At 40.2% G+C, this 16393-nt stretch overlaps 1 protein-coding gene across 1 annotated transcript in view; it reads left to right on the forward strand.

Moving 5' to 3' along the window:
* ap3b1a (adaptor related protein complex 3 subunit beta 1a) overlaps nucleotides 1-16393 on the forward strand; it is a 231454-nt gene that overhangs the window by 161182 nt on the left and 53879 nt on the right. Inside the window, exons 16-19 of the mRNA XM_076284918.1 lie at nucleotides 1858-2044; nucleotides 3016-3146; nucleotides 3274-3406; nucleotides 9428-9575. Of these exons, the coding sequence (XP_076141033.1) occupies nucleotides 1858-2044; nucleotides 3016-3146; nucleotides 3274-3406; nucleotides 9428-9575 (599 nt within the window). The remainder of the gene's footprint in view (nucleotides 1-1857; nucleotides 2045-3015; nucleotides 3147-3273; nucleotides 3407-9427; nucleotides 9576-16393) is intronic.

Raw genomic sequence — 16393 nt, forward strand, 5'->3', positions numbered from 1 at the left:
TCTTCCTCAACTCGTTTCTAAGGCAAGACATGCAACATTGATGTGTTATTGCCACAAATAACACAGGCACGATTTTTTTCCGCCATGTTAGCAACTTGCTGTTAGCTCCTACTAGCTGCAGAGAGACAATCCCCTAGCCGCAAAATCTTCCAGTCTTCCTGTAGGCGGTCACAAGCCAAGGTGGGCGAGGCCATGAATAATCAGTTTCCCTTCGGCGTCATTGGGAAGGGCTCTTTCTGATTCGCTTGTTTTTCCGTGTATTTTCTTTCATTGGCTAATGCGGGCAATGGGGGTAGAAGATCATTTTCACGTCCAGCATGCATATGCAACTTGGAGTGAGCTATAGTATTTCGAAAGTAACAAGTATTAAACGGTTTCTCAGTGAATGAGACCTTTAAACCAAAGTCCTTTTAGGCAAGTCCCTCCACTCGGCGGCCATATTGCAACGCTTTTTGGGCACTCATCGGGCATCCTAATCGGCAGAAATGCGCGTGCGCAAGGCTTCACGACACCAACCTTGCTCCAGCGGCGAGTTCACAACACATGATTGGCACGATGTCTTCACAACACACCATATAATTGGCTCAATGTATTCACATGTCGACGTTTTGCCGAGGAAGGGGTGGGATATGTGGTGTACAACGGCCATATTGCGTTGCAAACTAACCCCATATGGAGGATTTTTTGAGTGCTGTCTCCTCATTAGAAAGTCTCTGATTAAACTTGATAGATACATATTGTATAGAGCTGACAGGGGTGCTCGCGGTGGTGGTGTACACTGTAGCCACCTATGTTTCATCACATTTATCTTGGGAGCTTGCCATACCAAATTCTGTGCATTTTGATTGTCTCTTTGTTGTTTGTTTCCATGAAAATAAACAACTGACTATACGTAACATTTACAGACCACCAAGCTCCCCCCTCAGAGTCAATAAAGGAGAGCATTTACTGCCGATTTTGTTCACCTTGCCTGTACTCACATTTCCCTTTGTGAGGTCAATGCATTCATCTGCTCTATTACTGTAGCAGTGATATTAGACTGCTAGATTACATTCTCTGCATTTCCAGTTGTTGCTGTACTCACTTCATGAGATGTCTCTCCTAGTTCATCAGTCTTTAATGGAAGGTCATCTATCTTTGATTCCAAAGTAGAAATCCTCTGTTCTAGCTCATTACATTTTCCGCATGATCTCCTGGTTCTCGGGCCGGGAAAGCGCATTTTGTTTTAAAGCAACACCAAAGAACTTTTCCTCTGTCGCACGCACTATTTGTTTATCCAGCACTGGCTTTGGAAATAACGGATGTCCACAGACAAGGTAGAATATGTTGCATGATTTTATGAAAGTACGATGTATTGCGATATCAGATGCAAGTCAAATTTGTAGTTTCTTATGTGTCATTCCATCGAACTACAGATCCGCTACCCGATCTGGTAAACTTACATAGTGCGGTTATAGCCGATAGAGGGCCGTGAAGCGAATGCTGAAGTGCCGTTCAACCTGTTACGAGTTGATGAACCACTAAAACGATTTTGGAAACATTATTTTAAGGTACAATAAACTCTTTGGTGTTGCTTTAATCCAACTTCAAGGTGACTTGCTGTTCAGTTTTTGCCCATTGACTTGGCTGGCTGATGTAAAGTAAAAACTAAGCACTAAAGTTTCGTATTTATATGTACCGTTTTCACTGTCTGCTAATCTAGCTTGTAAATGAAATAAAAGAATGAAAAAGAGTGGAAATTGATAAAAAGGATGGGTCAAGCATGAGGAGCGTGAAATGCATCCTACTCTGTTGAATAGGAGGAGAAAGTGTGTTGTTTATTTCATCAAATTCTATGTCTCTTTTTTATTGATTTAGACCAAGCTGCTGACACAGTACATCCTGAATCTGGGAAAGTATGATCAGAACTATGATATCAGGGACCGCACACGCTTCATTCGTCAACTCATCGTCCCTAATGAGAAGAGTGGGGCATTGGCCAAATATGCCCGTCGTATCTTGCTGGCACCCAAACCAGCTCCTGTGTTGGAGTCTGCCTTCAAAGGTACCCAGTAGCCATTCATCCTGTAAAGTGGGCCTCACCAATATAATGTCTGCAGGTACCAGGTATCCCTTAGGAATCCTATTAGCTGCCCACAGTGCACAATCTAAGAATAACCAATGAGTCACTTGCAGATCATATTGTAAAAACGTTCGGTAACACTTTACTTGACAGTATCGACATAAGAGTGACATGACATTGTAATGACACATGACACCCAACTCTAACTCTAAACCTAACCCTAATGCTAACCCTAACTTGATATGACAAAAACCGACAGAAGCGTTATGTCAACACTCAAGTAAAGTGTAGCCAAACATTCTTTACCCTTCTGCACCAAGGCTATTTACAGTGTAATTATACTGTAACCGGTGGTTGCATTTGTGCAGATATTATGTAGTACAAGGCACAGTTGATCTGTGCATGCTGTGACCAACATTTAATTCTTTCAATATGCATATTCATTCATTATTCATTATTTTGGGCTGCTATTACATTGAATTTCAGCCCAAAGTTGGGGACCATGTAGACATTTGCTGCAGTTTCAAAACCAGATTACCGGAGGCTAATTGTACAGAGGCATGCTTTACATTTGTATTTTATTTGTGGTTTGTTGTTTATTTTAATACCCAGAGAGAAGAAATACTCTGATTTGCTAGTAGGGTGTCTATTTGCCCAAGCCAGCTACCACCATAAATAGAATCAAATTCTGTGGGAAACACTCAACACACAGGGCGAGTTGAACAATCACAGTCCTTGCAGTAAAGTGCACGTCAGGCGATGGCATAGGGCTTGGAGGGGGTACACAACGACGCAGAGGGCTCTGCGGGGCTATGCTGTCAATTTGATGCAAAATCATACAACCTTTACACAACAATGCAATTATTTCATCCCTTTTTATTTATGTTTTTTGTCTGCTTGGTATTCTCTGCTTCCTGTTCTCAAAATATGTATTTTTGTGTCTCATGGTACAGATCGAGATCGCTTCCAGCTGGGCACCTTGTCCCACACCCTAAATGCTAAAGCTGTGGGCTACCTGGAACTCTCTGATTGGCCAACAGTAGCCCCTGATCAGTCAGTGAGGAATGTAGAAGTGGTTGAGCAGGTAAGAGCAGAGTCTAATGCTGCATGGTCTGTGTTTCACATAATTAAAATCTTTTGTTAGTTTGCTTTTTCCAATTAGATCTTTGTCTTTTTTACTGACAGCCCTCTAAATCATCCTTCTGTTACAGATCAAAGAATGGGTACCATCATCAGAGAAGGAAAGTGTTAAATCAGGTGACAAATTCTACTCAGACGAGGAAGGAGATGAGGGCTCGCCATGCAACAGTACTGAGGACGGCAAGAGCACAAGCAGCAGTGAAGGTTAATTAATTGATGTTTGTTGAAAAATACTTGTTGAAAAAGTCAAGGAAAGATAACTAATCAAAAGATGTAGGAGAGGAGAAAGAGAAAAGCTGTTAACTATGCTGCTACGGAGGGCCAACTGTGCAGATTAGGGTTTAATGTTTTATCCCTAACTGACATTTTTATATTATTTGTATCATTAGTATGGCAAAAGAGCACAGTGTATGTCCATTATCAACACAGTTTGCAATGATCAATTCTGCTGCTTGATCAAGTGAGCTGCGTGCGTGACATCTGCTGCAGCGCTAATTATGAAATGCCAGGTGAATTGGCTAAAGTTCAATACAAATGTGTGAAGATTACATCTGGGTGAGATAAAAAATGAATTGCAAATTCTAAAAGAATAGCATGTAATCTGCTTTTTATTTCACTTGTTCAACTTCAGACATCATTAAAGTAATTGGTAATAATGGTAAAAGATTCAGATTCAGATTGGGCAAAAGATGATTCTAATTTCAAACAACCTCATCAAGGCCCAATGGGACACTTAGATAACATTGAGTTCAGACATTGTGTTCCTCTCAGCTTATATTGAGGTTTTTCACCTACGTCACAATGTCATGTCACTGTTTGTTTACCACCGGATTGGTTGGCAGAGTGGTAGGGAAGGCAGAGTGCTAGCATGCACCAGTCGGGCTGCATAGGCTACACACAGTTGCAGTGGTTATAAATAGCTTAAAAATGTTAAGTTTAATTAAGCAATAAGCCCCGAGCGGCCGTAGGTTACACTGATTTAACAACAGCTAAGGGGCGTTGTTAGGCACGACGCGCTAGCGTTGTTAGCAGTAATTTTTTTCCGTGACCAGAATGTGTGAAAGACTGTAAAATATAATAGCGGGGAAAAACTCACAAAACATCGTTTTATCGTTTTAGTGAAGGGCGGGACCTCCCCTCTGATTGGCCGTGGCCCAGTGCCTGTGTGTACATTTGAAAATGCGTGTGCTGCAGAAAGAGAGAGAGAGAGGTCAGAGACCCGTCAGATAAACAGAGTGGATGTAGTTGCATTACAGTGTGGTCACATAGGCCGAGATAAATGTCCCCTCTCCCCACTGCCTTTCGGCGGCTGGCAGCAGCAAACCGATCAGACGAGCCCGAGATGATGATCAAGTTTATCGTTGCCTACGATAGGCCTAGTGAAACTTCCCTTCACCAAGTTCAGTCCGAAATAATTATTCACCAGAAAAATAGTTTGAACGTAAACCCGACGTACAGGAATGCCACTTGCGCCAAATTTATAGGAGTCATTGCAGATGAAAAGACGTCTTAAAATTGCGAACAATGCATACAAGGTCTTCCCGAACGACAGAGATACAGATATCGCCGAAAAGGAGTGCGTCATTGATCGCAGTTACATGCAGGGAGTAACCCGGTTTTCAACAGCAATATTCGTTTTGCGCGCGAGTTGTGTAAACTCATTCTGATGGCATCAATCAATTTAATCAGGTATTTGGCGAAAACCGAATATCGCTGCTACATTTAAAGCCCGAATATTCCCTGCATGTATAACTGTGGTCATTGTGTACGGCAGGGTCGGGCTGGGAACAAAATCCCCCCCCCCCCACACACACACACACACACACACACACACACACAATAACAAACACACAGTATCATGCTGTAGAAACACTTCATAAACTGAACCCAAACATTTAGATTTGGACCTATAGGTTATTATAATCACAATACCAAGGGGGTCCGGGGGGGTCTCTCCGGGATTTTTTTTTTCAATTCTGGTTGCTAATCACACCATTTTAAAGTGATTTGAGAGGGACAGGATTCAGGGATAGGCTACTAAAGACAGGCTCATCTTCTGTCTGTCTCACGTCATGTTACCCCATGCATTAAACCACATGTCACTGCTTGACTAAATGAAAAATATAGGCTACTGAACATGCATGGAGATCGTCATAGTTGACAGAAATCACGATTTGTGTTTAAAGGAACACGCCACCCAATGTCAGTAGTAATATATGTTCTTACCTTAACTTTCACAAGTTGTCATACCTCTCCCGTGTCGGTACGTGCACTCAAACGCTCTGGTGCGCGGCTGGACTGTGTTAGCATGCTAGCGGGCTTTGCCGTAACTAAGCGTAGAAGTAATCAAAAACATCCACGTTTTCTCGACTTAAATACAGTTGCACGAGTAGTTGATAGAAATGCTACGGCCACGCAACATGAAACGTGGCGATTTTCCAAGCGAATAAACAGGAGAACTACAATGTGTGGCGCAATAGCACTTGGGAGTACTTCGACCTAGCGTAGTAGTATTGTTAACACCTAATTGTAGATCGATCCTATCCACCACAGAGTTTAGAATCCATGCTGGATCGACCCTCAGACTCTCCCTCCCCTCTGAGCGAGAGAGAGGCACACGCACTAGAGATGCGCTGATGGGCTATTATTTCAACCATAACTGCATAGCAAAACTTCAGCAAAACATCCATCAGCACCAAAGTTTTTTGACCAATTTTCAAAACTGCACCCGCCCACCATCCGCTGGTTGTTTTAATGTAGGCTATATGGGTGATGCGGCGCTGCTGACGTAAGGCTAGAAAGCCCTTGCCTGTTCTAGAAAGACTGATCCAATGCAGCAAATATATTAAAAGGCTAAAGTCGTACATTGGCTATGTTGTAGCCTATCCCCAGAATATCAGCAGCAAACTCAGTCTCTGTCTCGCAAAACAGTCTCCAAATAAAACGCACATCGGCGTGTTGCCTATTCTGCCAGCTTGTGACAATATATCGTCCAAAATGCTTGATTGCATTGCATTCTCCACATTTTTAGCTACATTTTCATGTACCACATCAGCATTTTTGTTCAGGATAGGAAATTGCTGTTTACGGATAAACTGCGACGATGTGAACACCAGCCAGCGGAGGGCACTTATATAGCCTAGCCCTAGGCTACCATGCATGGACTCGTAGGCTATATTTCCCCACAAACCAAGCGGCTGCTTGGACAAATCCACTTGAGGGGTGGGGCAGGGGGGCGCGATCGTAACACACGCTGAACCTGTCATGAAGAGGGTAGTGGGTAGTGTCCCCACCAAAGCTCAGACCAAACCTACGCCCTTGGAATGGACACATTTAGATCGAGCATGGCAAGTCATTGCAATAGCCTATAATAATAGGCCTACCATTTCGTTACTGCATTAACCATAGTGATGTTCTTATTGAAAATTTAAAAATACTAAAATGAAAAAGTAAATTGCATTGTGGGGCTGTCAAATGATTATTGCAATCATCATTGCAAAATCACATAAAAATCCCCCAGGCTACTTGGAACATCTCTTTAAATTGTGCTCAAATACATTTCTATGGAAGATGCTAGCATGGCGAGCTGGTTTAGCCAATGCCTAAAGATCATGAAGGATAGTATGTAAGACATTGAGCCATGAGAAGAGAGTTTGAAGCCCTTAAAAGGCGTGCACTGTTAATTTACTCAGTTATTTTTATTTAATTCATCTTGAGATGTTTTAAGTTTAAATTTCAGCTCAGTGAAGCACTTAAAGCACCAACACTTCATTAAGTTACTTTTCTTGTAGAATTGTAAATAATAAGTCATAGGACAACCTATATAGGACAGTAATTAAGGAAAAAAAGTGAACCTGCTGCGGTGTTAAATGCGATGTGGTTGAAAATGTGGGTGCACCTAACTTTTGTGCTGGTGCACCTAAGAAAAAAAGTTAGGCGCACCAGTGCAACCAGTCCAAAAAGTTGTTCTGGAGCCCTGCATTTAAGGCATGAGCGCATCTGTGAGGCCAAGCCTCACCATTTAGCCTGTTTGTTTACAACTAACATTACATTTAATTAAACTGCTTATAGGCTATGCCAAAATAGTTTCAACATTTTGAATATCAGTGTCGGGTGAATTAGGAAATGTTCTCAAAGTAGCCTTATGGCTGAAAGCTGCTTGGGATCCCCCCTGTCAAGCAATAACCATACAAAAAGTTAAAAACAGATGACATGATGCGCGTCACTGACATAATGCGCAAATAATATAGCCTAGATATTCCAATATATTCGAATACATGTGTTTATTTTAGAGGGGATAATCGAACGTCATTTTGAGAAATTTTGACAGCCCTAGTCCACTGTAGGCTACACCAATCGTCTATTAACACCTTCCACCTAACCCCGGTGAGTGGGGGTCGCTATAATGCCTGTGAAATAGCACCATTGAGTAGCCTATGCGAAATAGCCTTAAAATCGTTCCGGTGTTGTGTGCCTTCTGGTTTCTCCACCTACTGGTTTCCTTGCGCGTGCATGCTAACCAGTGCTAATCTATATATATATATATATATATATATATATATATATATATATATATATATATATATATATATATATATATATATATATATATAATATATATATATATATATATAGATTAACTAGATCAGCAACAGCGCCATCTATCCAAAGACCATAATCCACCCATTGACTTGCATTATAGAGAGTAGTGTCAATATGACTTTGAGGAGGGGTATCTCTTCTTTGACTATGGTAGTTGTAGTAAAAATCTCAATTATATTATTTCAGAATACATGTGTATATGATTTCAATTAGTAAAATAAATGTTATGTATTTGTGTTTTTACCAATCATTTATTTAAGAATGAATGAATAAATAAATAAATAAATAAATAAATAAACCAATAAATAAATAATACATATTTTAATGTTTTTTGCTCATGTTTGTGTATATAGTCTGTTAAAATGAAATGGAAATACTTTAATCATATTGCTTAGGTTGTGCTGAAAAAGATATAGTCAGTATTGCACTTTCCTGAGACATTGCACTTTCCTAAGTCATTAAAACACAGTAATGCAAAAATCTGCAAAAAATGGCTGGAGTTCTAAGGGTTAATACAGTTAAAAGGCTATGTGTGGATGCAATTCATAATGTTTTCTATGTAATTCGTTCACTTTTGAGTCTTGGAAAACACTTTCCCATTTAGCCTACATCAGGATTTTGCAAACATTCAGTGTCACAGTCAACAAAATGAATAGAGCCCTGCTGCACATAGTTGAAATTGACAAGCAGCTGTAACTAAGCATGCTAAGCTCGACATCCAAACAGTATTCTAACGTTATCTTGGAGAAACGGCTTGATTGCATAACTTAACTTAAGCACCCCAATTTACTATGTTGTAATAAGACGTTAGCAGAGTTAACTCGAATGCAGCAGTTTTGTTGTCTTCTATGCAATGATTCTATGTATCAACAACAATCCTTCAACAATTGTTAATGTTTTGTTAAATGTACATGCAGAGGAGGGGCGGCGGGTCTGTTACCAGAGAGATCGGGCCAAGGCAAGGAAAGCCTGCGTGCGTAAAAAGCGCAGCTCAATGAAAGGATTTTATCTAATTTAAATAGTACAATATGAAACATTATTGTGTGGCGGCCAGCATTGATCTTCTGGCGCCCCGCCACAGATTAGTCAATGTTTGACACGCACACCACATGTGGGTGCCTTGTTGGATTCCGAAATGTGACTGGTTGCGGACCACAGGTCCTCGGGCCCGCCATCGCCGCTTGCGCCTATATTTTTTACATTCATTTTAATTAATTTCATTTACATTAATTGACTTCTGCTGCCTTGACTAAGTTGGCTATAGTGCTTGACCAATCAATATATAGATAGATGTCTTATGTGCAGGGGAAAAAAATAGTTATAGGAACTTCGGTCAATGGAACTACAATCACCCCTAGTTACGTTCAGTGCGAAAAAAGGGGTAGCTTCTCAAAAGGTTTTAGGAGCTGCAAAAAGTCCCTTCAATGAGAAAACACCTTATGTATTTAAAGTCAGCAGGGTAATTTCTGGTACCATTTTCCTTCAGGTGAATAATGTGTAAGGATGTAAAGATGGCTAAAGATGATTCCCAGTGCTTCTCTTTTGAAACACTGCAAAAATGTTCATAATGCTTCTCTCTGTGTGTTTTGTGTGTCTTTGTGCCTTTTGTTGTTGCTTTTTTAGCTTCTACCAGTGAGACAGAGAGTGAGGAGGAGACCTCCAGCCAGAGTGGTAGTGGTAGTGAAGAATCGGAAGAGAGTTCCAGTCATTCACACTCAGATTCCAGTAAGAAGAAGAAACTTCAGCAGAAAAAAACAAAAAACAAAGGAAGGTATCTATCACATATTCTGTTCAATAGGTAGCTCACATGATTACCAAACATGTTAGATGTTCAACAGTTCATTTCTCTGCACTTTCATGCAAAGACATTTTTTACCTTCTGAGAGAAAATTGTCACTATGTTAAAAACGGGGTATATTTTCATCAACAGTAGCCTACAGGACGTCTCTCGCATTTGCAACAGCTTGACGTAATGTAGGCTACTAAGCCAACAACATGGGCACAGGTTCCCTGTTAAATCCCAACATGAAAATGCTCATTAACCAACTACTATATTCTTACTACATCAATTATTAACGTAACCTAACATATCTTAGTATCAGTCTTCCACTAGCTAGCTAGCATTAACGTCAGTGGTTTTTGCACGGCTACTCGCACACCTGCTTGTCACCTTGTATGTATTCTAAAGTTTTAAATACACCCCTCCATAGCATTATTAAGTTCCTTTTGATAGCTTCTGGAGGAAAGTAAATCCTTTATCGACCAAAACGTCCTCAAAGCCTGCTTTCATATACTGTCAGCTGCCATTGTCCACAATTTATTTCTAATCAAGTCTGGTTTGTTTGTCCGAGTTTTCACACGGTAACAATGGGGGGCGGGGCTTAGCGAAAGGTCAATTTACTCTGTTGAGTAAATTAAATGAATGAATGAATGGAATGTTTGTACATTTTTAACGGTTATAATGCATCATTCACAGAGTGATTACTAGCTGTAAAAAGTCTGAATGGGGATGTTCTGGTACATCGACCGGATCGACGATTGTATAATCGAAAATACGATAACGTCTATGTACAGTGAATACGTTTAACTAGTCAAGTAAATGCAAAAATTGAACACCACATCACATAAAAGTCCTAACATTATTATAAAAATCAGATAAACTTATTATAAAAATCTTGTCTGATGGAGCAGCATAACCTGCATACCCAGTTTATTTAAGATAATCTATTAAATTCAGTTGAATTTCATTATACTTACATAACACTGTTGACATTTTTTTTTTTTTTTTACTTTTATTTTTCACAAGTTTTCTGAACAATTGTACATAGCGCCACAGTGCAGCCATGTACATAAATATACAAATATACATACACAAATATCCTCTACCCACCCTCCCCAATCCCCATGCATCCCCATCCTCATAACCTATCTGCACAAGTGTATATTTGGAGTATTTGGAGTGAAGTGAACCTACATCTTGCCGCCTTCAATCAAAAAGAAAAAATAGGGTATACCCCACATACATACAAAAAAAGAATGTACATAAAAAGAGGCATAAATAAAAAAATAAAAAAGTAACAAATAGTAATAATCAAATACAGGTAAGTAATTTAGTTAACCTCAAGGTAGCCCTTCTCCTCTTCCCAGTCTACTGCAGAAACCTCATCAAAATAGTCCATGAAAGACCCCCAGGTGGAATAGAATTCTCCCACGTTTCCTCTGAGAGAGTATTTTCTTTTCTAACTTTAAATGATACATGATGTCTTTAAGCCATCTGGTGTGGGATGGAGATTTTGGGCCTTTCCAGTTCAGCAGGATAAGGCGTCGGGCTAATAAGGTTGCAAATGTCACCACTGTTTGAGATCTTCCTGACCACAGAAAGTGGGAGTCATCAGGTTTGGTCCCAAATATGGCAGTGACTGGATGGATTTCAATAGCAATGCCTTAAGCGTCCCTACGTGATGTAAATACAGCCTCCCAGAATGTTTGCAAGCAAGGGCAGGCCCAGTACATGTGTATCAAGCTAGCTGGAGCACTTTGACACTTTTCCCATTAAGGGTCTATACAGGGGAAGAGTCTTGCCAGTTTCACCTTGGAGAAATGCAATCTGTGAACAATTTTAAATTGTAGCAAGTGGTGTCTGGATCATGATGAAGATACATACACCAGTCTCAAAATTTTGCTCCATTCATCCTCTGAAAAGCTGAAACCCAGGTCTTCTTCCCAAGATCTGACCCCAACTAGATCGGCACAAAACTTGGGCGTTGTAATTGATGACCGACTTAACTTCTCTGAGCATATAGCTTCTATTGCAAAATCATGTCGGTTTATGCTTTACAACATTAGGAAGATCAGACCTTAACTGACACCACAGATTCCACACAACTTCTTGTTCAGACCATGGTCATCTCTAAGCTGGACTATTGTAATTCACTATTACCTGGCTTACCCGCTTGTGTAACAAGATCATTACAGCTGATTCAGAATGCTGGAGCACGCTTGGTCTTCAATCAGCCAAAGAGGACACATGTAACTCCTCTCCTAGTTACTCTCCATTGGCTCCCTATAGTAGCCAGAATTAAATTTAAATCTCTCACTTTGGCCTATAGGACACTAACTGGATCTGCTCCTAGTTATTTTAATTCAATAATCAAGCCTTACATCCCCAACCGCCCACTGCGGTCTTCTGGTGAGCGTCTGTTGTGTCGACCAGTCATGAAAACTGGGTCTAATTCCAGACTCTTTTCTTCAGTGGTTCCATGTTGGTGGAATGAATTGCCCAGTGCTCTCCGTTCCTGTGGTAGTTTTGGGTCGTTTAAGAGGGGTCTAAAGACATTCCTATTCAACATATACTTAGTTGTTTAAGCACTTATGTGTTATGGTTTGTATAATGTTGTTTTATTTTAATTGGGCTGTTAATTAATTATTTATTATTATTAATTATTATTGATATTCTCCTTAATGTAGTCTTAGCATGTCATTGTTTTTATATTATTGATTGAATGGACATTATTGTTTTATTATTGCCTTTCCCCTTTTTTTCCATTGCTTTTTTATTAGGCTATTGATTGAATTGATATTATTGTGTATTATAACTATTCTCCTTATTATATTTGACCTACATTCTAATCTGTTCCCTGTTCAATTTTAAATATTATTATGTTGTTTTGTATTTATGTGTCACTTTGGACAAAGGCGTCTGCTAAATCCATAACCATAACCATAAGATGTTCTTATGTTAGCTACTGTCTGTGGGTTTATGTTGCTTATGAAGGTGTAAATGGGGGAGATGGCGCCTCTATGTGGCATTGTTATGGCCAATAGTTCATACAGTGGTGTTGGGGGGGCCAAATGGGGAAAAGCTTGATAGTTATGTTGAACAAAATGTCTTATCTGAAGATAACAGAAATAATCAGAGGTCTTGAGATTACATTTTTTTTTAAGCTGACTGAAAGAGGCGTATACCCCATCTACGTAAAGGTCTTGTATGTAGCAGATGCCATTTGAATGCCAGGCTCTGAAAGCTAACTCAAGCTTTGAGGGTGTAAACAAGTGATTATGCAGCAGTGGTGCCCTGAATGAGATGCCATGTAAATTAAAATGTTTTCTAAATTGTGCCCAAATCCTGAGAGTGTGAGTGACAACTGGATTGTTAATCTTAATCTTTGTAGACTTCAATTGAGCGGAGGAATGGGAGTAGGCTGAAGTGAAATAGTTTTCCATCCTGACCCAACTTGGTGCCCCATCTCCCTGACTGAATGCCCTCCATCCTAGGACTTTCTGTATATTGCATGCCCAATAGTAATGTAGAAGGTTCGGCAAGGCCATCCCCCCCCTCCCTTTTTGGTCTTTGCAGATAAGGCTTCTTGATCCTGGGATGTTTACCAGCTCAAAATATTTTTGACACAACCTTGTCCAGGTCTTTGAATTTGTTCAAGGGGATAAAAATTAGAATATTTTTATAAAGATAGAGAAAGCGGGGGACAATGTTAATTTTGATTAGGTTAATACGCCCCACCATAGACATAGGGATAGTCCTCCACCTCTCCATGTCCTGTTTACATTTCTTAATCAGGGGGGAGAATTGATTATAAATAATTGGTGATACGAGCGACTGACTATGATACCCAGATATTTAAATTTTGAGGGCAGTCTTGAAGGGTAAATTCGGTGTTGGCCAAATAGGAGCTGCACTGTTAACAGGGAACAATTCACTCTTTTCCAGGTTAAGTTTATAGCCAGAGAGTTTTCCAAACTGTTCCAGAATGTTGAGAATGGCTGGTACAGATATGTCTGGGTCTGTTATGAAAAGCAAAATATCATCAGCATAGGCTGAGATTTTGTGAGGCAGCCCCTCTCTAATAATACCTTTTAAAGGCCATACAACTCCGAAATGCCATTGCCAAAGGTTCAAGGAAGATATCAAAAAGTAGGGGTGAAAGAGGACATCCTTGTCTGGTTCCTCTTTGAAGAGGGAAATATTCAGAGGATATATTGTTTGTGCGCACTGAGGCCTGAATTTCATCTTCTAAATCCGTCCTATCATACTCATTCCAGTGTTGTGTGTAACGCGTTACAAAGTAACAGTAACGTAACTACTTTTTTGGGTAAAAAGTAGTGTAACGCGCTACTACTGCTAACGTACCGTAGTTCCTTTTTCAAATCGGCGCAACATTACTTTTCCCAGGGACAGATCTGAAAGCGACGCTGCTTTCTCAGCTGAACGCTTGCGCAAAAAGCACAAGCTTCACACTGCAGCCTGCTACGTGACGGTGGCTGGTAGCATGAAGTGCAATCATAGCTCCACACGGTACGTAACAGAGGCTGGTGGCAATGTAGAGCAATCATAGCAAACGAGACGCAGCCAACGCTAACTTCTGAGGGATGGAGGTATTCACATTACTCCAAACTCGTTGAAACTAAGGGGAGGAATGTGAGTGAGGGTCATTGAAAGTAACCCTGGGTTACATCTGGGTAGGTTAAGCTCCCTTCGTAGTACAGGCCCCTGCTTGCTACACAATTGTCCAGATGCAATAACAAACCTGCCATCTTTATCTGGTATGACAACTTTGCTAACCCAAGGTATACCATTCCGTATGATAATGGCTGTCCCTCTAGCCCTTGCGCTAAACCCAGAGTGGATGATGTCTCCTATCCATTTCCTTTTCTTTTTGAGGGCCTCAGTTGTCAACCTGACTGTCGCCAGATGAATTTCGTTCCGCCTAGCTCCACTCATCCATCTGGGATCGATCCATTGGAGAGGTGTTTCAGAAGGCTGGGCCTTATCAAAAATCCTTGCATATGTTTGGATAAGCCACTTGTCCGTCATCTATTGACGTGCTACTTCAACCACTCACACCATGAAGCCAACCCGTGACGCTGAGAACAGTCTCACAGTCGCTTCTAAGCTACGTCACATCTATGAAACTCCCGCCCTGCATCCTGATTGGCTCTACCATAAAATCTGGTTCCGAAATCACTCTCAACGGAAGCGATCCCAGATGGATGTGAGTGGAGCTCGGCGGAACGAAATTCATCTGGCGAGAGTCAGGTTACTCAGTTGTGGCCTCAGCTTTAAGTTCTGCAAGACGAGCTAACACCCTATTCCTTTTGACTGGGTTATTCAGGCCCTTCACGTTCCATATGATGAAGTGTATATCTCTAGTGTTACTCATCCTTTAAGGTTAGTTTTATTACCAAATTCAGTGGGGATACCAAAATAAAGAGAGATAATAATAAAAAAGAAAGAAAAAAAACATAAAAGGAAGCTTAATGATTTTAGGGTGCGGCAATTGCTGAGTATTGCTCAACATGTGCTAAATAAGAGACATAGGCAGCTTATGTAAGTGATGCACAACCCCCTCCCCTCTATACACTTACCCGAACAAAGTGCATCAATCCTACAATCCTAGTAGACTTGCTTTGGATATAGCTAACTACCATGTTTCTCCACCTTACACGCCTCCCGTAAATGAAGGAATGTAATTTTTAAATATACCTAATAAGCATTCTACTGGGTATAACAGGTTTTTGTAATCAGCATAACATTCAACACTATAGTTCACTTAGTCATCCATGTCCCATCCATGAATAATAAGTGTCCATATCAGAAATGAAGGACAGGGAAAAAGGAGAACATTTATCTTAACAAAAATAATCTACATGAGACTTTTGTTTTATAATGCTAGCTAAAAGGTCAACAAGCTATTGTTTATTATTGTTTACTATTGTTTATTATTACTATTGTTTATTTTATAAGCTTCTCAACCGGCATGAAAGCAGCGCGTCTCTGGAGCAAGTCAGCGCTGAGGTCCGGGTAGAAACGTTTGCTGACCTTGTAGCAACTGTAACATTCAGTGTGGCAACTGTATTTTTGAGCTCGGACAAAATTTCTTCCTTCATTGCTAATACATCCGACCGAACCTCATCCAATAGCCCCTTGAGATAAGCGCGGTGAGCCGTCATTGCTAGCTTGTGGGCTAGTTTTCCCCTGTTCTTGTGAGGTTTTGGTTCTTGTAGATTTACTCATCTTGTCTTAACCACAACACTTAAGTAAGTTACTTATCTTGTTGAGTACACCCAATAGTTGTAGTTGTTTTGTAGAAAATATAAAATAAAAATTCTGAGGAGCGTTCTAAAACACGTCTTTACCCAGCCATGACCCGGAAGTCCCCCCCAACACTGTTGACATTTGACATTGTCCAAAGGCACTGAACCTAGAGGTACTGAACACCTTAGGCCTAGGCTCTCTATAAAGAAACTCACTATTGCTTGAGCAGCTAAGAAGGAGTTCCCATCCTATGGTTATGGGATTTTGCCTTTGTCCAAAGCGACACACAAATACAAAAACAACATAATTTTTAAAATTGACCAAGGAACAGATTAGAATGTTGGTCAAACTATAATAAGGAGAATAGCAATAATAAACAACAATGTCAATTCAATCAATAGCCTAATAAAATAAGCAATGAAAATTAGGGAAAAAGTAATAATAAACAATAATATCCACTCAATCAATAATATAAAAAACAATGACATGGTAAGACTATATTAAGGAGAATATCAATAATAAACATTAATGTCAAATTA

This window comes from Alosa pseudoharengus, unplaced genomic scaffold (genome assembly GCF_046254945.1).
Source record: "Alosa pseudoharengus isolate Yale_2024_CS ecotype anadromous, Long Island Sound unplaced genomic scaffold, YU_APseudo_1.1 YU_APseudo_1.1_scf_14, whole genome shotgun sequence".
NCBI classification, from domain to species: Eukaryota; Metazoa; Chordata; class Actinopteri; order Clupeiformes; family Clupeidae; genus Alosa; species Alosa pseudoharengus.